The 22955-nt window shown below is 43.0% G+C and overlaps 1 protein-coding gene across 1 annotated transcript in view; it reads right to left on the reverse strand.

Moving 5' to 3' along the window:
- The window catches only part of LOC106561937 (leucine zipper protein 2), a 178787-nt gene that overhangs the window by 51046 nt on the left and 104786 nt on the right, over window positions 1-22955 (reverse strand). Inside the window, exons 5-6 of the mRNA XM_014126368.2 lie at window positions 18593-18655; window positions 5052-5114 (exon numbers count right to left, since the gene is read on the reverse strand). Coding sequence (XP_013981843.1) covers window positions 5052-5114; window positions 18593-18655 — 126 coding nt within the window. The remainder of the gene's footprint in view (window positions 1-5051; window positions 5115-18592; window positions 18656-22955) is intronic.

Below are 22955 nucleotides of genomic sequence, written 5' to 3' on the forward strand. Positions count from 1 at the left end.
TGGGAGCCAGAAATCTTTCTGATTGAGAGGGGGTCAAATACTTATTTCCCTCATTAAAATGCATATCAATTCATAACATTTTTGACATGCGTTTTTCTGGATACTTTTGTTGTTATTCTGTCTCTCACTGTTCAAATAAACCTATAAAATTATAGACTGATCCTTTCTTTGTCATTGGGCAAACGTACAAAATCAGAAGGGGATCAAATACCTTTTTCCCCCCACTGTAGGTTGGAATCATTAAAACTCGTTTTTCAACCACTCCACAAATTTCTCGTTAACAAACTATAGTTTTGGAAAGTCGGTTAGGACATCTACTTTGTGAATGACACAAGTAATTTTTCCAACAATTGTTTACAGACAGATTATTTCACTTATAACTCACTGTATCACAATTCCAGTGGGTCAGAAGTTTATATGCACGAAGTTGACTGTGCCTTTAAACAGCTTGGAAAATTCCAGAAAATTATGTCATGGCATTACAAGCTTCTGATATGCTAATTGACATCATTTGAGTCAATTGGAGGTGTACCTGTGGATGTATTTCAAGGCCCACCTTCAAACTCAGTGCCTCTTTGCTTGACATCATGGGAAAATCAAAAGAAATCAGCCAAGACCCCAGGAAAAGAAAAATTGACCTCCACAAGTCTGTTTCATTCTTTCCAAATGCCTGAAGGTACCACATTCATCTGTACAAACAATAGTACGCAAGTATAAACACCATGGGACCACGCAGCCATCATACCGCTCAGGAAGGAGACGCGTTCTGTCTCCTAGAGATTAACGTACTTGGGTGCGAAAAGTGCAAATCAATCCCAGAACAACAGGACTATATTTATATCCACAGTAAAATTAGTCCTATATCGACATAACCTGAAAGGCCGCTCAGCAAGGAAGAAGCCACTGCTCCAAAATCGCCATTAAAAAGCCAGACTACGGTTTGCGACTGCACGTGGGGACAAAGGTCATACTTTTTGGAGAAATGTCCTCTGGTCTGATGAAACAAAAATAGAACTGCCATAATGACCATCGTTATGTTTGGAGGAAAAAGGGGGAGGCTTGCAAGCCGAAGGACACCATCCCAACCGTGAAGCACGGGGGTGGCAGCATCATGCTGTGGGGGTGCTTTGCTGCAGGAGGGACTGGTGCACTTCACAAAACAGATGGCATCATGAGGAAAGAAAATTACGTGGATATATTGGAGCAACATCTCAAGACATCAGTCAGGAAGTTAAAGCTTGGTCGCAAATGGGTCTTCCAAATGGACAATGACCCCAAGCATACTTCCAAAGTTGTGGCAAAATGGTTTAAGGACAACAAAGTCAAGGTATTTGAGTGGCCATCACAAAACACTGACCTCAATCCTAAAGAAAATTTGTGGGCAGAACTGAAAAAGCGTGTGCGAGCAAGGAGGCCTACAAACCTAACTCAGTAACAACAGCTCTGTCAAGAGGAATGGGCCAAAATTCACCCAACTTATTGTGGGAAGCTTGTGGAAGGCTACCTGAAATGTTTGACCCAAGTTAAACAATTTAACCAAATACTAATTGAGTGTACGTAAACTTCTGACCCACTGGGAATGTGATGAAAGAAATAAAAGCTGAAATAAATCATTCTCTCTTCTATTATTCTGACATTTCACATTCTTAAAATAAAGTGGTGATCCTAACTGACCTAAGACAGGGAATTTTTACTAGGATTAAATGTCAGGAATTGTGAAAAACTGAGTTTAAATGTATTTGGCTAAGGTGTATGTAAACTTCCGACTTCAACTGTATGTGTATTTTTTTAAATGACAATTCAAATCAAGCACTCAATCATTCCAAACTGTACACACGGACAATAGATGAATGCAAAGAGTAATCTGTTACAAAACACCAAAAAGTCTAAAATACTGGGTAAGCCTATAAGGTAGGGAGGGATGTATTTTCTGTTTGTCGAGATTTTCATTTATTGTGGTGTTGAAAATGCAAACCATGATATTGAAGCTCCCAAAGTCAGCATGCTTTGTTTGTTGGTTGTGTGGTGCATTTGCACAGAAACCTGTTGATGGAAAATTTGTTGCCTATATTTTATATAATTATAAATATGGCATCAAAATCTTGAAAATCTGATTTCCTCCTTGCTGATCCTTGTCTGTAGCCGGATCTGATCGTAGTGTAATGAAACAGGCAGGGAGAGTGAGCTCGTCTGTGGTGGTCGGCGAACCATCAACCTTCTGGCCAGTAGCCCTCTATGGCATCGAATGTGCCACAAAATCATGCTGATGTGGCAAAGTCTATATCCATGTCTATAAACACAGGGTCACAATTACTGTTATTTGTGATCGTAAACATTATTTAGAGTTAATTCTATGAGGGGTGAGGAATTTCAATTTATTTGACAGTACAAGGGGAGGGTAGTGTGAAAAAAAAATTACTTTGGGGAGAGGGGCGCAATTTTTTTTATGACACCTTGAGTTGGACCAGTTCCTCCCCCCCAATAAATGTTGATCTGTCCCTTAGCGTTTCATGTTTTGGCAGTTTGTTTAAGCTCTTCAAGTTTGTTTCGACTAGAATAAACTGGGCACTGAGTGTCAAAAGTGAGTTTAAATGGTAACCCAAGCACAGTTTACTTTTCACTGGTCTTAGACTTGAGTGATCGTTATTAACAACCAATGTTGTTAACCCATTTTGTAACATGTCGAAGTGCATGCTAAATCTTTTCAGTCACCTGAGGGAGAATAAGCGCTGTCGTGCCCTCTTCACGACTGTCTTGGTGTGTTTGGAGCATGATAGTTTGTTAGCGATGTGGACCCGAAGGAACTTGTAGCTCTCGACCTGTTCCAACTACAGGCCTGTCGATGTGAATGAGGCCGTGCTCGGCCCTCCTTTTCCTGTAGTTGACAATTAGCTCCTTTGTCTTGCTCACGTTGAGCGAGGGGTTGTTGTCCTGCCACCACACTGCCAGGTCTCTGACCTCCTCTCTATAGGCTGTCTCATCGTTGTTGGTGATCAAGTCTACCACCGTTGTGTCGTGCTTGGCCACGCAGTCGTGGGTGAACAGGGAGTACAGGAGGGGACTAAGCACGCACCCCTGAGGGGCCCCCATGTTGATTATCAGCGTGGCAGATGTGTTGTTGCCTAACAATACCAACTGTGTGCGGCCCGCCGGGAAGTCCAGGATCCAGTCGCAGAGGGAGGTGTTTAGTCCCAGGGTCCTTAGCTTATTGATGAGCTTTGAGGGCTCTATGGTGTTGAACGCTGAGCTTTAGTCAATGAATAGCATTCTCACATAGGTGTTCCTTTTGTCCAGGTGGGAAAGGGAAGTGTGGAGTGCAATAGAGATTGCATCATCTGTGGATCTGCTAGGGCAGTATGCAAATTGGAGTGGGTCTAGAACTTCTGGGATAATGGTGTTGATGTCAGCCATGATCAGCCTTACAAAGCACTTCATGGCTACAGATGTGAGTGCTACGGGGCAGTAGTCATTTAGGCAGGTTACCTTGGCGTTCATCGGCACAAAGGCTATGGTGGTCTACTAGATACATATAGGTATTACAGACCCAGTCAGGGAGTGGTTGAAAATGTCAATGAAGACACTTGCCAGTTAGTCTGTGCATGCTCTGAGTACACGTCCTGGTAATCCGTCTGGCCCCGCGGCCTTGTGAATGTTGACCTATTTAAAGGTCTTGCTCACATTGGTTACAGGGAGCGTGATCACACAGTTGTCCGGAACAGCTGGTGCTCTCATGCATGCTTCAGTGTTGCTTGCCTCGAAGCGAGCATAAAAGTAATTTAGCCCGTCTGGTAGGCTTGCGTCACTGGGCAGCGCTCAGCTGATTTTCCCTTTCTAGTCCGTAATAGTTTGCAAGCCCTGCCACATGTGAAGGGAAATCTTAACTCTACAGCATACAATAACATTCTAGACGATTCTGTGCTTCCAACTTTGTGGCAACAGTTTGGGGATGGCCCTTTCCTCTTTCAGCATGACAATGCTCCCGTGCACAAAGTGAAGTCCATACAGAAATGGTTTGTTGAGATCGATGTGGAAGAACTTGACTGGGCTGCACAGAGCCCTGACCTCAACCCCATCGAACACCTTTGGGATGAATTGGAACACCGTGCCTGACCTCACTAATGCCCTTGTGGCTGAATGGAAGCAAGTCCCCGCAGCAATGTTCCAACATCCAGTGGAAAGCTTTCCCAGAAGAGTGGAGGCTGTTATTGCAGCAAAGGGGGACTAACTCCATATTAATGCCCATAATTTTGGAATGAGATGTTCGACAAGCAGGTGTCCACATACTTTTGGTCATGTAGTGTACGTTCAGCTGAGTGGCCATTGAAAGTGTCCATTGACAGCAGGATCAAGATGATAGGAAGTGTACCGGTCAAGCTTTGAAGGGTTTTGGTTTCTCTTCAGTGAATATGTTACTGAGGAAAAAAGTATATATGTTACACCTCCCTCAAATGACTGGAGAAAGAGCTGCTGGGACTTGAAAAAACATTATTTTTGAATAGACAAAAATATACACATTTAGAGCAGGGAAAAGCCTAATTGCACACAACATAAAGCCTTGTGCTGCTTATTGTCGGCATCCTCGAAAAACCTCATATGTCCTTATTTGCCTATTTTTATCCCTTTTACATAGACTGAAAGTAATTATCAAAGCAATTCCAAATATCACACTGCTTTTTCAGTTGTTGAAAAGTTAACTGTTTTGGGGTTACAAAGTTATCCAAGACACCTCTGGTTGTTTTTGCTGGGTAGGCTGTTCTAAGGGGCTTGTGTGCAGGAGAGATTCAGCCACTTTGGATACTATTGAAGTTAAACAAAAAGTGATTATTCATTATTAAAAGCTAAAAGTTTTTGCCAGCCTTCATGACAAGCACTCTTATGAAGGCTGCAATGCCAAAATATTTTTTTTTTAATAATATATGCATGAGCAGAGTAACTGCATGTAAAGTGAGGGACAATCTAATCAATGAAGACTTGGGCCCCAATTCAATCCAACTGAATTATGACCTTATTTTTTTTTACCTAGGCTTATCGGTGTGATTGAAAAGGCTTACCTCTTCTGCATGGACATCACACAGTTTGTTGCCAGATAGCAGTTTATTTTTCAAGCTCTTGTTCTGCAAATAAAAAATAAATAAAAAGCTGTTATTAGTTAAGGGTTGATGAGAGAAAATCATTGATAACATTTAGCAATGGCTTGCACTGCTTTTCTGTTTAATCCGCAGTGACAAATGTAATTATATTACACGATCATACAAGCCAGATTCGATTCATCAGGCCTAAGTATTGACTACAGAACACATTTACAACAGCAAATGAGTTCATCAATGATCTAATTAGCTAATCCAGAGCCTATTCTTCAACCACTCTCTGTTTAACACATGCAGTACGAGAGTAACACAACTCAACATTGAATAATCACTCATGAACATGAATCAATAGAAACCCCTGATAGCATGAGAGAGACATATACAGGTGCACTATTGTACAACATTGTTCCTTCACTCACACAGATTCATCAGAACAGCATGTGCAGGGACACAACTCAGAGCAGTGGTGCTGACTGACTGGCATGCAGTAAGATGTAAGAGGTGGCCTTACAAAGAACAAGTTTTCTGTGCCAGGGAATAGCCCTCTTCCTAAGAATTGCTACATATGTTGGTCATAGAAATGTAAAACATGTTGGTTCCAATTTTGGTTCCATGCACTTTATCATAACTGTCCCTATGCATAACTATGCATGTACACTACATGACCAAAAGTATATGGACACCTGCTTGTAAAATCATGACCATTAATATGGAGTTGGTCCCCCCTTTGCTGCTATAACAGCCTCCAATCTTCTGGGAAGGCTTTCTACTAGAGGTTGGAACATTGCTGCGGGAATTTGCGTCCATTCAGCCACAAGAGCATTAGTGAGGTCGGGCACGGCGTTCCAATTCATCCCAAAGGTGTTCGATGGGGTTGAGGTCAGGGCTCTGTGCAGGCCAGTCAAGTTCTTCCACACCGATCTCAACAAACCATTTCTGTATGGACTTCGGTTTGTGCACGGGGGCATTGTCATGCTGAAACAGGAAAGGGACTTCCCCAAACTGTTGCCACCAAGTTGGAAGCACAGAATCGTCTAGAATGGCATTGTATGCTGTAGCGTTAAGATTTCCCTTCACTGGAACTAAGGGGCCTAGCCCGAAACAATTGGCACTATGCATTCAGGCAGGTAGCGTTCTCCTGGCATCCACCAAACCCAGATTTGTCCATCGGACTGCCAGATGGATGAAGTGTGATTTATCACTCCAGAGAAGGCGTTTCCACTCCTCCAGAGTCCAATGGTTGCAAGCTTTACACCACTCCAGCCGACACTTGGCATTGCACATGGTGATCTTAGGCTTGTGTGCGGCTGCTCGGCCATAGAAACCCATTTCATGAAGCGCCTGACGAACAGATATTGTGCTGACGTTGATTCCAGAGGCAGTTTGGAACTCGGTAGTGAGTGTTGCAACCGAGAACAGACGCTTCAGCACTCGGCGGTCCTGTTCTGTGAGCTTGTGTGGCCTAACTCTTCGGCCAGAGCCGCTGTTGCTCCTAGACGTTTCCACTTCACAATAACAGCACTTACAGTTGACCGGGGCAGCTCTAGCAGGGCAGAAATTTGACAAACTGATTTGTTGGAATGGTTGCATCCTATGATGGTGCCACTTTGAAAGTCACTGAGCTCTTCAGTAAGGCCATTCTACTACCAATAATTGTCTATGGAGATTGCATGGCTCAATTTTATACACCTGTCAACAATGGGTGTGGCTGAAATAGCATAATCCGATAATTTGAAGGGGTGTCCACATACTTTTGAATATACCGTGCCTTCGGAAAGTATTCAGACCCCTTGACTTTTCCCACATTGTTACATTACAGCCTTATTCTAAAAAGGATGAAATATTTATTTTTTTCTCAGAAATCTACACACAATACCGCATAATGACAAAGTGAAAACAGGTATTTCTAAATTTTTGCCAATTTATTAAAAATTGAAAACAGAAATACCTTATTTACATAAGTATTCAGCCCTTTGCTATGAGACTCAAAATTGAGCTCAGGTGCATCCTGTTTCCATTGATCATCCTTGAGATGTTGCTACAACTTGATTGGAGTCCACATGGAGTAAATTCGATTGATTTGACATGACTTGGAAAGGCACACACCTGTCTATATAAGGCCCCACAGTTGACAGTGCATGTCAGAGCAAAAACCAAGCCATGAGGTCGAAGGAACTGTCCATAGAGCTCCGAGACAGGATTTTGTCGAGACACAGATCTGGGGAAGGGTACCAAAAAATGTCTGCAACATTGAAGGTCCCCAAGAACACAGTGGCCTCCATCATTCTTAAATGGAAGATGTTTGGAACCACCAAGACTCGTTCTAGAGCTGGCCGCCTGGCCAAACTGAGCAGTCAGGGGAGAAGGGCCTTGGACAGGAATGTGACCAAGAACCCGATGGTCACTCTGACAGAGCTCTTGTATTCCTCTGTGGACATGGGAGAACCTTTCAGAAGGACAACCAACTCTGCAGCACTCCACCAATCAGGCCTTTATGGTAGAGTGGCCAAACGGAAGCCACTCCTCAGTAAAAGGCACATGACAGCCCGCTTGGAGTTTGTCAAAAGGCACCTAAAGACTCTCAGACCATGTGAAACTAGATTCTCTGGTCTGATGAAACCAAGATTGAACTCTTTGGCCTGAATGCCAAGCGTCACATCTGGAGGAAACCTGACACCATCCCTACGATGAAGCATGGTGGTGGCAGTATCATGCTGTGGGGATGATTTTCAGCGGCAGGGACTGGTAGACTAGTCAGGATTGAGGCAAAGATGAACGGAGCAAAGTACAGAGAGATCCTTGATGAAAACCTGAGCCTTCCAACAGGACAACGACCCTAAGCACACAGCCAAGACAACGAAGGAGTGGCTTCGGGACAAGTCTCTGAATGTCCTTGAGTGGCCCAGCCAGAGACCGGACTTGAACCCGAACATCTGGAGAGACCTGAAAATAGTTGTGCAGCAACGCTCCCCATCCAACCTGACAGAGCTTGAGAGGATCTGCAGAGAATGGGAGAAACTCCCCAAATACAGGTGTGCCAAGCTTGTAGCTTCAACAAAGTACTGAGTAAAAGGTCTGAAAGGAAATGTAATATTTCCGTAAAAATGAATACCCAGTCAAGGGTTTTTCTTTATTTTTTACTATTTTCTACATTGTAGAATAATATTGAAGACATCAAAACTATGAAATAACACATATGGAATCATGTAGTAACCAAAAAAAGTGTAAAACAAATCAAAATATATTTTATATTTGAGATTCCTCAAATAGCCACCCTTTGCCTATGACAGCTTTGCACCAAAGATAACCCAGAGAACACCATCCCCACAGTGAAGCATGGTGATGGCAGTATCATGCTGTGAGGATGTTTTTCATCTGCAGGAACTGGGAAACTGGTCAGAATTGAAGGAATGATGGATGGCTCTAAATACAGGGAAATTCTTGCTGGAAACCTGTTTCAGTCTTCCAGAAATTTGAGACCGGTACGGAGGTTCACCTTCTAGCAGAACAATGACCCTAAGCATACTGCTAAAGCAACACCCGAGTGATTTAAGGGGAAACATTTAAATGTCTTGGAATGGCCTAGTCAAAGCCCAGACTTCAAGCCAATTGAGAATCTGTGGTATCTTAAAGATTTCTGTACACCAGCGGAACCCATCCAACTTGAAGGAGCTGGAGCAGTTTTCCCTTGAAGAATGGGCAAAAATCCCAGTGGCTAGATGTGCCAATGTCACGTCCTGACCATAGAGAGCTCATATTTTTCTATGTTTGGTTCTAGTTTCTTTTTTCTATGTTGGGGTTTTTGTCTAGTTTAAATGTTCTATGTTGTGTTCCAGGTTCTTTTTTCTAGGTTGGGGTTTTCGTATGATTCCCAATTAGAGGCAGCTGGTCATCGTTGTCTCTAATTGGGGATCATATTTAAGTTGTTGTTTTTCCCACTAGTGTTTGTGGGAGATTGTTTTGAGTTCATGCATGTAGCACCTCTTCGTCACAGTTTGTTGTTTTTGTTTATAGTTTATTGCCTGTCTTGCATAGTTTCACATAGAAATAAAGATGTGTAACGATACGCACGCTGCGCCTTGGTCTCGTTCATACGACAACCATGACAGAATCTCCCACCACCAAAGGACCAAGCAGCGTGCCCAGGAGGAGCAGGGATCCTGGGCCCGGGAGAGAAGAGAGTGGAGGACATCCTGGACCTGGGAGGAGGTAATGGCAGGGGACAAGACCCTGCCATGGAAGCAGGCGGACACAGCGAGAGAGGAACGGCGACGATACGAGGAACTAGCACGGCAACGACGGAAGCCAGAGAGGCAGCACCAAAAACATTTTTTTTTTGGGGGGGGGGCACACAGGGAGATTGGCGGAGTCAGGGTTGAGCCAACTCCCCGTGCTTACCGTGGGGAGCATGTGACCAGTCAGGCACCGTGTTATGTGGTGATGCGCACTGTATCTCCAGTGCGCATTCATAGCCCGGTGCGCACTGTGCCTGCGCCCCGCATTTGCCGGGCTAAAGTGAGCATTCAGTCAGGACGGGTTGTGTCGGCTCAGCGCTCCTGGTCTCCACTGCGTCTCCTCAGTCCAGGATATCCTGCACCAGCTCTACGCACTGTGTCGCCAGTGCGCCTTCACAGCCCAGTGCGTCCTGCGCCCCGCATTTGCCGGGCTAAAGTGAGCATTCAGCCAGGACGGGTTGTGCCAGCTCTACGCTCCAGACCTCCAGTGCGCCTTCACGGTCCAGTATATCCTGCACCGGTTCTACGCACTAGGTCTCCAGTGCGCCTCCACAGCCCAGTACGTCCTGTGCCTGCTCCCCGCACTCTCTCTGAAGTGCGTGTCCTCAGTCAGATACGTCCTGTGCCTGCTCCCCGCACTCTCCCTGAAGTGCATGTTCCCAGTCAGGTATGTCCTGTGCCTCCTCCTCGCACTCTCCCTGAGGTCCGTGTCACTAGTCCGGTGCCACCTGTACCGGTCCCACGCATCAGGCCTCCAGTGCGCCTCCCCAGTCTAGTACGCCCTGTGCCTGCTTCTCGCACTCGCCCTGAAGTGCGTGTCACCAGTCTGGTGCCACCTGTCCCAGCTCCACGCACTAGGCCTCCAGTGCGCCTGCCCAGTCCAGCGACGGTCCGCAGCCCAGAGTCTCCAGCGACGGTCCGCAGCCCAGAGTCTCCAGCGACGGTCCGCAGCCCAGAGTCTCCAGCGACGGTCCGCAGCCCAGAGTCTCCAGTGACGGTCCGCAGCCCAGAGCCTCCAGCGACGGTCCACAGCCCAGACCCTCCAGTGACGGTCCGCAGCCCAGAGCCTCCACTGATGCTGGCGGGTTCACAGGATGAGAAGGTTCTTCGTCCTGCACCAAAGCCGCCACCAACACTAGACACCCCCCCTAACCCTCCCTGTTGGTTTCAGGTTTTGCAGCCGTAGTCCGCACCTTTGGGGGGGGGTACTGTCACGTCCTGACCATAGAGAGCTCGTATTTTTCTATGTTTGGTTCTAGTTTCTTTTTTCTATGTTGGGGTTTTTGTCTAGTTTACATTTTCTATGTTGTGTTCTAGGTTATTTTTTCTAGGTTGGGGTTTTCGTATGATTCCCAATTAGAGGCAGATGGTCATCATTGTCTCTAATTGGGATCATATTTAAGCTGTTGTTTTTCCCACTAGTGTTTGTGGGAGATTGTTTTGAGTTTATGCATGTAGCACCTCTTCGTCACGGTTTGTTGTTTTTGTTTATAGTTTAATGTCTGTCTTGCATAGTTTCACATAGAAATAAAGATGTGGAACGATACGCACGCTGCGCCTTGGTCTCTTTCATACGACAACCGTGACAGCCAAGCTTATAGAGACATACCCCAAGAGACTTACAGCTGTAACTGCTGCAAAAGCTACAAAGTATTGACTTTGGGGGGTGAATAGTTATGCATGCTCAAGTTTTCAGTTTTTTTGTCTTGTTTGTTTCACACAAAAAAAAATATTTTGCATCTTCAAAGTGGTAGGCATGTTGTGTAAATCAAATGATACAAACCCCCCCAAAAATCAATTTTAATTCCAGGTTCTAAGGCAACAAAATTGGAAAAATGCCAAGAGGTGTGAATACATTCGCAAGCCACTGTATCACTTTTTCATTTTTTTTTGCTCTCTCTCCCGCTTTTCTCTTTCTCTCTATGAAACACACACACGCGCTCTCTTACACACAGAGTTAATGAGGTGGAATGGCAGCGCTATGTGATTCAATGAGCTAGAATTGGCTGGGATTCCAGTCCAGACACTTACGCCTCCTCTCCCTCTCTAAAGAAAGGGTACTGTGGCTGGGAGAAATGGCAGCTGTCATACAAGGTGACGTGTGCCTGCCCGAGAACAGACCCACAGTGAAATTTTGATCCAGTAGATCTCATATGTCATGGAGTATTATGCTAAATGAGATCCAGTGAACCACATATATTATGAGCCAAGTGTTGCCATATTGGGAACCATGCGTGAAATTTATAATAAAAAGTGTTCGAGACATTACTGATTATGATCATACTTTCATCTATATTTCTTGTTCGCACTTACGCCGCAATATCATTTTATTTGTATGTATCCTTTTGTTTATTTAATAAGGAACTCCCTTGGGATGAGAATCTTTTTTTTTTAGGGAGAACTGAATGAAGTGGTATGCCTATGTATTTTCCCCTGGTTTCTACTCTCTCTTTATTTCTCTCTCTTCCCTCTGCAAGACAGGGAATTCTCTGAAAATCAGTATATCTACTGAGAAGGCCTCAAGTTCTTTTAATTGCCAGTTTATTGTTTTTCACAGTACATCTGGCATTTTCAATTATTTTTTTCGCTGTATAAATAAATGAATACATATTTTTATTTTACCTTTCAAGCTGTTCAGTGTGCTTGGTCATGTGTATTGGTCATCAAGCAAGCAATGCAGCATGACTATTGTAAAGCACAACTAAGACATGCCATTAATAAGTGCTTTAGGGGGTGTCTGTCCAAATCATTCTGATAATTTTGTGAATGGAGGGGTAGATAGAAGAGCACCTTATTTTCTTCCTCTTCAGTATATTAAAGGGATACTTCAGGATTTTGGCAATGAAGCCCTTTATCTACTTCCCCAGAGTAAGATGAACTTGCGGATACCGCTTTAATGTCTATGTGTACAGTTTAAAGGAAGTTGCTCACTAGCGTTAGCTCAATTGCTAACTAGCATTAGTGCAATGACTGGAAGTCTATGGTAAATGCTAGCATGCTAGTCGATACCATAGACTTCCAGTCATTGCATTAACGCTAGTTAGCGTGCACGTGGAAAACTACCTCTAACTTCCTTCATACTGGATGCAGAGACTTAAATGGTATCCATGAGTTCTGACTCTGGGGAAGTAGATAAAGGGCTTCATTGCGAAAAAAAAAATGCCAAAGTATCCCTTTAAGGTTTCATACACAATATGACAAATTCTGTGATGAGATTTGACATTTGCACTTATATATTATAATTTTGCAAAAACAACAACAAAGTTTGACGGTCAGGGAAACCAGGCTAATCAGCAAAAGATTTCTGCGGAAATGCCTCAAGGTATCTCTCTCCAACTTGTTAAAGTTGCAGGTGCAGATGCTCGCTAGAGGATGATTGGATGAGACACGTGTCACCCTCATCTAAACGGTCACCAATAAAAGCATCTGGCAGACCATACTAAACTTCCATTTACCCTCAGGACTCTTCATACACTGTTTCCGCCTGTCAGAGTGATCTCCTTCACACTCACTGCAAAGAGTTTGAGCAGCTTATGGATCAGCTGTCTCCTACAGAAGCTCCACTCTTAGCGACTGTCATATCAAAGCAGAAATATGGTCTGTGTCGATCACTCAATCATTCTCTAGCCTTAATCGTAAAATGCACATCCTCAGCCCTAAAAGTAAATTATAGAAGATGAGTTTACAGCGAATTGCAGCCATAAAGATTTTCTGGTGACATGATCGATTGAAACGGATACTTGGCAGGGCTGATGTGAAAGGAGCATGGTTTGTAAATGACTGCAACAAAGAGTTATCTGCAAATGCAAATGACCGCATCACACTCAGGGACACCATATTTTAATTCCGTTGCAGTGAAAAATTTATCCAAACTCGAGTCGAAGTTTGAAAAAGAAGAACAAGAATAAGATCAAGAACAAAACCTCTAGGGGCTAATATTTTATTCAAAAAGGAAAAACATGTAGCTTAGCTGAGGTCTGATTCTAATTGGAGAGGAAAGCGTCTAACCTTGTAAGGGAATTGGTGAAGTCAAGGTCTTTACAAAGAGCTCAACAGAGCACCAGATCAAGTAGAAACTCAGACATCATTGTAAATAAGAATTTGTTCTTAACTGACTTGCCTAGTTAAATAAAGGTAAAAAAAAGCTGAGTGTCCTGTCTTATACTCTTAACAAATCACTTAACAAATCAAATTCTCGGAGAGAAATATAAAATGGTCGCACTTTACACTAAGGGGTGGTTTCCCGGACACAGACTAAGACCTAAAACGCACATTTATTGGAGAATCTATTGATGCTTTTTAGTGCATGCTTAATCTGCATCCGTGAAACCACCTCCTTGTGTGAAAAAATATATGTACATACAATGTAGTTACACAGGTAGGGACAGCGTACCAATTACTATTACTATTACCAATTGAAATGTATATGGCGATACATAGTTTGCCACCAAAAAATCTTTAATTAGAGGAAAAGCTGATGGCCTTCAATGCCAGACCTTTCTAGCTACAGTATCAACATGGGCCCTGCCTACAAAGTGTCCCTGATATTGAAGAAAAACAAGGCTCAAGATGAATCAGCATCTGCAAGGCCCCATATTACTCATTAATATGGTAATAGGGACAGATGCTCAAGCCAGGGTGGCCCACTATCTACTCTCCTGTTTGCATATTGATCTCAAGCCCCTTGCTAATTCAATAAGGTACTGGCGATAATAAGGGAATAAAAATAGTAGCCACAACCCAATTACAGTTGAAGTCAAAGTTTACATACACCTTAGACAAATACATTTAAACTCAGTTTTTCACAATTCCTGACATTTAATCCTAGTAAAAATTACCTGATTTAGGTCAGTTAGGATCACCCCTTTATTTTAAGAATGAAAAATGACAGAATAATAGTAGAGAGAATGATTTATTTCAGCTTTTATTTCTTTCATCACATTCCCAGTGGGTCAGAAGTTTACATACACTCAATTAGTATTTGGTAGCATTGCCTTTAAATTGTTTAACTTGGGTCAAACATTTCGGGTAGCCTTCCACAACCTTCCCACAACAAGTTGGGTGAATTCGGGCCCATTCATCCTGACAGAGCTGGTGTAACTGAGTCAGGTTTGTAGGCCTCCTTGCTCGCACATGCTTTTTCAGTTCTGCCTACAAATTTTCTATAGGATTGAGGTCAGGGCTTTGTGATGGCCACTCCAATACCTTGACTTTGATGTCCTTAAGCCATTTTGCCACAACTTTGGAAGTATGCTAGGGGTCATTGTCCATTTGGAAGAACCATCTGCGACCAAGCTTTAACTTTCTGACTGATGTCTTGAGATGTTGCTTTAATATATCCACATCATTTTCCTACCTCATGATGCCATCTATTTTGTGAAGTGCAGCAAAGCACCCCCACAACATGATGCTGCCATCCCCATGCTTCACGGTTGGGATGGTATTCTTTGGCTTGCAAACCTCCCCCTTTTTCCTCCAAACATAATGATGGTCATCATGGCCAAACAGTTTTATTTTTGTTTCATCAGACCAGAGGACATTGCTCCAAAAAGTACAATCTTTGTCACCATGTGCAGTTGCAAACCGTAGTCTGGCTTATTTTATGGCGGTTTTGGAGCAGTGGCTTCTTCCTTGCTGAGCGGCATTTCAGGTTATGTCGATATAGGACTCGTTTTACTGTGGATATAGATACTTTTGTACCTGTTTCCTCCAGCATCTTCACAAGGTCCGTTGCTGTTGTTCTGGGATTGATTTGCACTTTTTGCACCAAAGTACGTTCATCTCGAGGAGACAGAACGCGTCTCCTTCCTGAGCGGTATGATGGCTGCGTGGTCCCATGGTGTTTATACTTGCGTACTATTGTTTGTACAGATGAACGTGGTACCTTCAGGCATTTGTATATTGCTCCCAAGGATGAACCAGACTTGTGGCGGTCTACAATTTTGTTTCGGAGGTCTTGGCTGATTTCTTTGGCTTTTCCCATGATGTCAAGCAAAGAGGCACTGAGTTTCAAGGTGGGCCTTGAAATACATCCACAGGTACACCTCCAATTGACTCAAATGATGTCAATTAGCCTATCAGAAGCTTGTAAAGCCATGACATAATTTTCTGGAATTTTCCAAGTTGTTTAAAGGCACAGTCAACTTAGTTTATGTAAACTTCTGACCCACTGGAAATGTGATACAGTGAATTATAAGTGAAATAATCTGTCTGTAAAAATTAGTGGGAAAATTGCTTGTGTCATGCACAAAGTAGATGTCCTAACCGACTTGCCAAAACTATAGTCTATTATTTCACTTACAAGAAATTTGTGGAGTGGTTGAAAAACAAGTTTTAATGACTCCAACCTAAGTTTATGTAAACTTCCGACTTCAACTGTATATATGTAGATGACATTTCATTAATTATAACAGGACAGGAAGGATATATCTCTGTTCTGTACTGTAATTGATTAAAAAAAAAAAAGTATTTCAGCAATTTCCCCAGACTTAAGACACATCCTAATAAGACAGGAGCTTCTGTTATTATACGGTTATTTTAGAGATCCATTTAATTAAGCCTTTAGAAAGTCAATGCCAATGGTTTGTCACAATGAGATTACAATGTATCTGAAATCTAAGAAAATGACTTCCATCTAGCCTCAATTGCATTGCAGAGTGTAGTAAAAGCAATAAGAGTGGACAAATTACATATGTTGTGTGATAGGATATGACAAAATTAGGATACCACTCTGACTTACATAGTAGGAATTCACAACAGATGAAACCTCTGTATCTAGTGAAAAAAGACACACAAAGATGTCGAGATATTTTTCATGATACACCCGGTGTAGGATATAGCCAAGACTTGAAATGTCAAATCTACAGCCGTCAAAGTAGTTCTCAGACGCCACTATCCACTACTGATGACCCCTCTGTACCAAGCTACAACGACACTCAAATCTGGAGAGATAGATCTGGCACAGGAAAAAGCCAAGACTTCAAATGTCAACACTACAGCGACCAACTGATAGGGAAGCGCTGGCCCTACATAATGTACTTTCAAAGTGTTCACAGAGCCCATTTCCAGTGCTTCTGACTGCCAGCAGAAATCTCAGAGGTTCTGCCCAAATGCAACTTCAATGAACTGTGTAAAACATTTTCAATTGTAACTCTCCCAAAGACCCATGTTTATTTTGAGCTTGATTTAAGTACAATTCGACTCCCTCCTACATAGGTCAAGCTACTGGAAGCCTTTGTTGGCATAGTGATTGGTGTGATTCTGTGCCTTGCAAGTATTTTTAAAGACGTGATTGAGGATTTATACTGAACAAAAATATAAATGCAAGATGTAAAGTGTTGCATTTCATGAGCTGAAATATAATATCCCAGAAATGTTCCATGCACACAAAATATGTATTTATCTCTAATTTTGTGCATACATTTGTTTACATCCCTGTTAGTGAGTATATCTCCTTTGCCAAGATAATCCATCCACCTGACAGGTGTGGCATATCAAGAAGCTGATTAAACAGCATGATCACTACACAGGTGCACCTTGTTCTGGGGACAATAAAAGGCCAATCTAAAATGTGCAGTTTTGGCACACAACACAATGCCACAGATGTCTCAAGTTTTCAGGGAGTGTGCAATTGGCATGTTGACTGCAGGAATGTCCACCAGAGCTGTTGCCAGATAATTACATTTTAATGTATCTACCATAAGCCACCTCCAACGTAGTTTTTGACCAACCAGCCTCACATCTGCAGACCACGCCAGCCCAGGACCTCCACATCTGGCTACTTCACCTTCGGGATCGTCTGAGACCAGCCATCCGGACATCTGATGAGTATTTTTGTCTGTAATAAAGCCCTTTTGTGGTGAAAAACTCATTCTGACTGGCTAGGCCTGGCTCCCCAGTGGGTGGGCCTGTCCCCCAAGTGGGTGGGCCTATGCCCTCCGAAGGCCCTGCCCATTCATGTGAAATCCATAGATTGGGCCTAATGAATTTTTTTCAATTGACTGATTTCCTTATATGAACTGTAACTGTAAAATCATTGAAATTGTTGCATTTGTATTTTTGCTATTTTCTTAATTACCAGCTAATTATATTTTTTTACTTAGGACTGTGGCATACAAAGGACTGTATCCTTTCATTGCCTCATTCACAAGTCATTTAGACTAATCTGTTGTACAACATTACTATAAAGAGTGCGCTGAGAATCGGGAAGCAAGTTCAGGGAGTGAATACATTTAATAAATCAATGAACAAAACAAGAAACACAAACAGCGAACAGACATGAAACAGGAACAACGACGCCTGGGGAAGAAACCAAAGGGAGTGACATATAAAGGGCAGGTAATCAAGGAGGTGATGGAGTCCAGGTGAGTGTCATTATGCGCGTAACGCTGGTGACAGGTGTGCGCCATAACGAGCAGCATGGTGACCTAGAGGCCGGAGAGGGAGCACACGTGACAATTACAGCCATGTCCAATGTTACTCCCTGATGTGAAAACATACAAATTGATTGGAGTACTTCTAGGTTTGCTGGGGTTGCTGATGTTGCCTCTAGAGGTTGTTCTGGGAGTTTGGTGTGTAGTCAGAACAGAGCCGTTGGCTATATTTACACACCCCTGCACGTACTTCCCCCTTTTTGGTTGAGTAGAGCTAATAATGTCATAGAATGTTCTCTGACCTCCCTCTGGCAGTGTGAACTCTCTACCTCTCACCTGACTTTTACCATGAATATTGTGGTAGATTCTGGTCCAGAGCTGTAGTAGAACATCTTCCAAACCGTCGTGACTCCATTTATGATTGATTACTTTCTTCTCCTCTGCTCTGGGGCATTTGCCCTTAAGCTATAGGATTTTGCGCCAGCCACGCTGCAGCCAGTAACTACCCACTGACCCCAGGTTAGCCAATTAGAAGGTCCCACAACACCAGCCCAGTTCAACGCCCCGAGGCTCTGATGAATTCAGCGCATCCAGTGGTATTAGTGCTCATAAGAGGCCTCTCCACCAATTACATCATTCAACACTGACAGTATAAGGCCCTTAGTTGCCTATGGCTATCTGTGACCTTTGCAATCCAAAATGACAGAATCATATAGATTTAGAAAAAAGGATATCAAAACCAATTACTAGTTCACGTGATGTCGATGACCATAGATATCGTATGATACGATTACTAAGGCATTACTCTTATAACATTAACATAACATTTACAGGTCATGGTGATCATGAATTAGAAATGAGTCAGCCATGAGTCAGTAGGTGAGGAGAACAAAAGTACCTCCTGTTGCAGGTCCTTGATTATTTTGGTCTTTTTCTCCATCTCCATCTTGAGGAACTTGATCTGTAGGTGAAAATAAATCAAATTAAAGACATATATTTTCTTACAGACTGTCCATTTTTTACAGACTGTTTCTTACATTTAAATGATGACATTTACGTTAAGCTGTCATGGAGGTAGTAACTATCACCAACCATGCCTGCATTGGATTTCATCATACAGTATGTTGTTGCACTACCTTCAAAACAGATCTATACATCCCAAGGTCAAACAACTTCAAATGATTTTCTGTCTTTAAAGCAGACAACCTGCTAATGCTCCAAGTACCTCCATGTGGTTATATTACACGTTTTACTGCTATTTTAGTTAGCTTCTAAAGATTTACAAAAACACATATAAAACGATGTAAAAAAAAATCATGATTCACTGCTGGTTTTGACTATGATTAATCGGAAAAGTGTGTATCTAGAATAGGTAGGTTGACTGTTGGTGGGGTTGCTGTTTCTCATATTGGAGGCATTTATGCCCGTGATGGGCGACTAACTATTTTCCACTGAGTGATTCATTTAATAGCCATATGCTCATTGTGTCAGAGTGACATCTTTGTTTATCGCAATCCCTTTATCGCGAGCTTGGCATGTCTCTGTAGCGCAGCCATTTCCCATGCCCTGTATTTTAACAAGCAGTCAGGCCTCAAACGGCTGATGCAGATAGCGGCCAACCGCAGCGCAGGACTACAACTAAAAGACTGGATAGCGGTGGGGGGAAAAGAGAGATATTCCAATCCCGATTCTGCTTTCTATTTCACCTCTGCGACGAAGGATTCTAAGGGAAAGGTTGTCCTTCAATGAGGCCATTGAGATTGTCCCAGGGAGGAAGGGGAGAGAATTCATTGCCCAGGTGACCTCAGCTCTGAAGGCACCCGGGGGACTGTAAACTGGGGCTAGGCGGTTGACACACTAATAACATCACAGTTCATGTTGATGCATTTGTAGTTCATGGCTCTGCCCATGGGTATGTCGATAACACATCCCAGCACAACGTTCCCTTTGGGTTGTGGCATGACACACTGAAATTATGGATATAAAATCTAAAACTGTAGCATTCTACATTGTTAAGATTTGACATTTTGAATTGTGTTATTACAGTATAACTCATTCATATGACTTACTGACTAAATCAAAGCAATAAGCCTGAGCAATGTTGGAGAGTTTTGTGTGTTTCCAGAGCTATTATACAATTAAACTGTATATTGCAATGCACAGCATTTGCAACTATTGTTACAAATACGATGCCATATTTGTTATGAAAGTGATGAAATAAGCAGGTCAATCTTTTTCATCATGATGTAATACTTTTTTGGAATAGCATGCCTCCAACTGGGAAATTCAATCATACATTTTTGTGTGTGGTTTATCTATTGGAGTTTTTCTTGGCCTACCTAAATAGGTTTATCTTTTAACGTTTGTTTACAGGCAGCGTAACTTTACTGATGCCAGGTTTGTAGACTAGTCATACAGAGGTAATACAATTGGATCTGTGTTTAATTGACAGGCACCACAGAACCTTTTTGCTAAGAAAGTTATGAGATTTGGGCATCTAGTGTTGTTGCTACTCTCTTGTCTAGGATATCATTCATTCATGATTGGTTAGTCATGATTGGGGTGGCATGTGCCTGTCATCTCACACCTATGTTCTTCATTTTGTAAATAATTCTGACAGTAACCCTGCTTTTTAATTTCCACATGTAGCAGGGAAAGTGTTTGTGTTGTCCAATCTTCATGGTAGTAGGTGAGTCAGACAGACAATATAGTTATCATGCATCTAGTTAGCCTATTTGCCTCAGCCTCCTCACCTAATTGGCTATCAAGTTTTAAAAAATTAGGTGAATCAGGTCAAATTCAGATGGAGTGTCACGGTTGTCGTTGGGATTTGAGGACCAAAATGCAGCAGGTATGTGGTTGCTCATCTTGAACTTTTATTACACTCAAAATGAACACCAAAATAACAAAACGAACTCACGATCAAACGAACAGTCTTCTCAGGCTCACACACGCTAGACAAGAAACAATCTCCAATAAAACCTACACCAAACAATTACCCATATATAGGACTCTCAATCAGAGGCAACGAGGAAGCACCTGCCTCCAATTGAGAGTCCCAACCCCCCCATTAACCTAACATAGAAATACACTCACTCGACTAAACATAGAAATACGTAAACATAGAACATAAACCAAAACCCGGAAATAATAAATCAAACGCCCTTCACCAAACACACCACCCCGAACCACATAAAACAAATACCCTCTGCCACATCCTGACCAAACTACAATAACAATTAACCCTTATACTGGCCAGGACGTGACATGGAAAGGGAGAGCGTTGTTCAAGATGGATAAACAAAAGTCAAAACCAAGTGGTGCTCAAAAACTCCCCAAAAAGGATTTATCTGATCAAGCTCGTGCCAAATTACAGACGATAACTACATCAGCAAAGCTACCGTCTCCTCGACTGACGAAACACCATTACAGGTGGACGATTAGGTATAGGGTAGAGCTGTCGCTTTCAAGGAGCGGGACTCTAACTCGAAAGCTTACAAGAAATCCCGTTATGCCCTCCGACGAACCATCAAACAGGCAAAGCGTCAATACAGGACTAAGATCGAATCATACTACACCGGTTCTGACGCTCGTAGGATGTGACAGGGCTTGTAAACCATTACAGACTACAAAGGGAAGCTCAACCAAGAGCTGCCCAGTGACATGAGCTTACCAGACGAGCTAAACTACTTCTATGCTCGCTTTGAGGCAAATAAAACTGAACTATGCATGAGAGCACTAGCTGTTATGGAAGATGGTGTGATCAAGCTCTCCACAGCCGATGTGAGTAAGACCTTCAAACAGCTCAATATTCACAAGGCCGCAGGGCCAGAGGGATTACCAGGACGTGTACTGCGAGCATGCGCTGACCAACTGGAAAGTGTCTTCACTGACATTTTCAACCTCTCCCTGTCCGAGTCTGTAATACCAACATGTTTCAAGCAGACCACCATAGTGCCTGTGTCCAAAAACACGAAGGTAACCTGCCTAAAGGACTACCGACCCGAGGCACTCACATCTGTAGCCATGAAGGGCTTTGAAAGGCTGGTCATGGCTCACCTCAACACCATTATCCAAGAAACACTAGACCCACTCCAATTTGCATACCGCCCCAACAGATCCACATATGATGCAATCTCTATTGCACTCAACACTTCCCTTTCCCATCTGGACAAAAGGAACACCTATGTGAAAATGCTATTCATTGACTACAACTCAGCGTTCAACACCATAGTGCCCTCAAAGATCATCAATAAGCTAAGGACACTGGGACTATACACCCCCCAGGTGGTAAGGGTAGGTAACAACACATCCGCCACGCTGATCCTCAACACAGGGGCCCCTCAGGGGTGCGTGCTCAGTCCCCTCCTGTACTCCCTGTTCACTCATGACTGCATGGCCAGGCACGACTCCAACACCATCATTAAGTTTGCCGATGACACAACAGTGGTAGGTCTGATCACCGACAATGACGAAACAGCCTAAAGGGAGGAGGTCAAGACCTGGCCGTATGGTGCCAGGAAAACAACCTCTCCCTCAGCGTGATCAAGACAAATGAGATGATTGTGGACTACAGGAAAAAGAGGACAGAGCACACCCCCATTCTCATCGAGTTGAGTAGGTTGAGAGCCTCAAGTTCCTTGGTGTCCACATCACCAACAAACTAACATGGTCCAAGCACACCAAGACAGTCGTGAAGAGGGAACGATTGTAAGATTGTCAAATTGTCAAAGACTCCAGCCACCCTAGTCATAGACTGTTCTGTCTGCTACCGCACGGCAAGTGGCAAGTCTAGGTCCAAGAGGCTTCTAAACAGCTTCTACCCCCAAGCCATAAGACTCCTGAACACCTAATTAAATGGCTACCCAGACTATTTGCATTGCCCCCCCCCCTCTTTACACCACCGCTACTCTGTTGTTATCATCTATGCATAGGCACATTAATAACTCTACCTACATGTACATATTACCTCAACTAACCGGTGCCCCCGGACATTGACTCTGTACCAGTACCGCCCTGTATATACAGTTGAAGTCGGAAGTTTACATACACCTCAGCCAAATACATTTAAACTCAGTTTTTCACAATCCCTGAGATTTAATCCTAGTAAAAATGCCCTGTCTTAGGTCAGTTAGGATCACCACTTTATTGTAAGTATGTGAAATGTAAAAATAATAGTAGAGAGAATGATTTATTTCAGCTTTCATTTATTTCATCACAATCCCAGTGGGTCAGAAGTTTACATACACTCAATTAGTATT

The sequence above is a fragment of the Salmo salar genome, chromosome ssa11 (genome assembly GCF_905237065.1).
Source record: "Salmo salar chromosome ssa11, Ssal_v3.1, whole genome shotgun sequence".
NCBI lineage: Eukaryota > Metazoa > Chordata > Actinopteri > Salmoniformes > Salmonidae > Salmo > Salmo salar.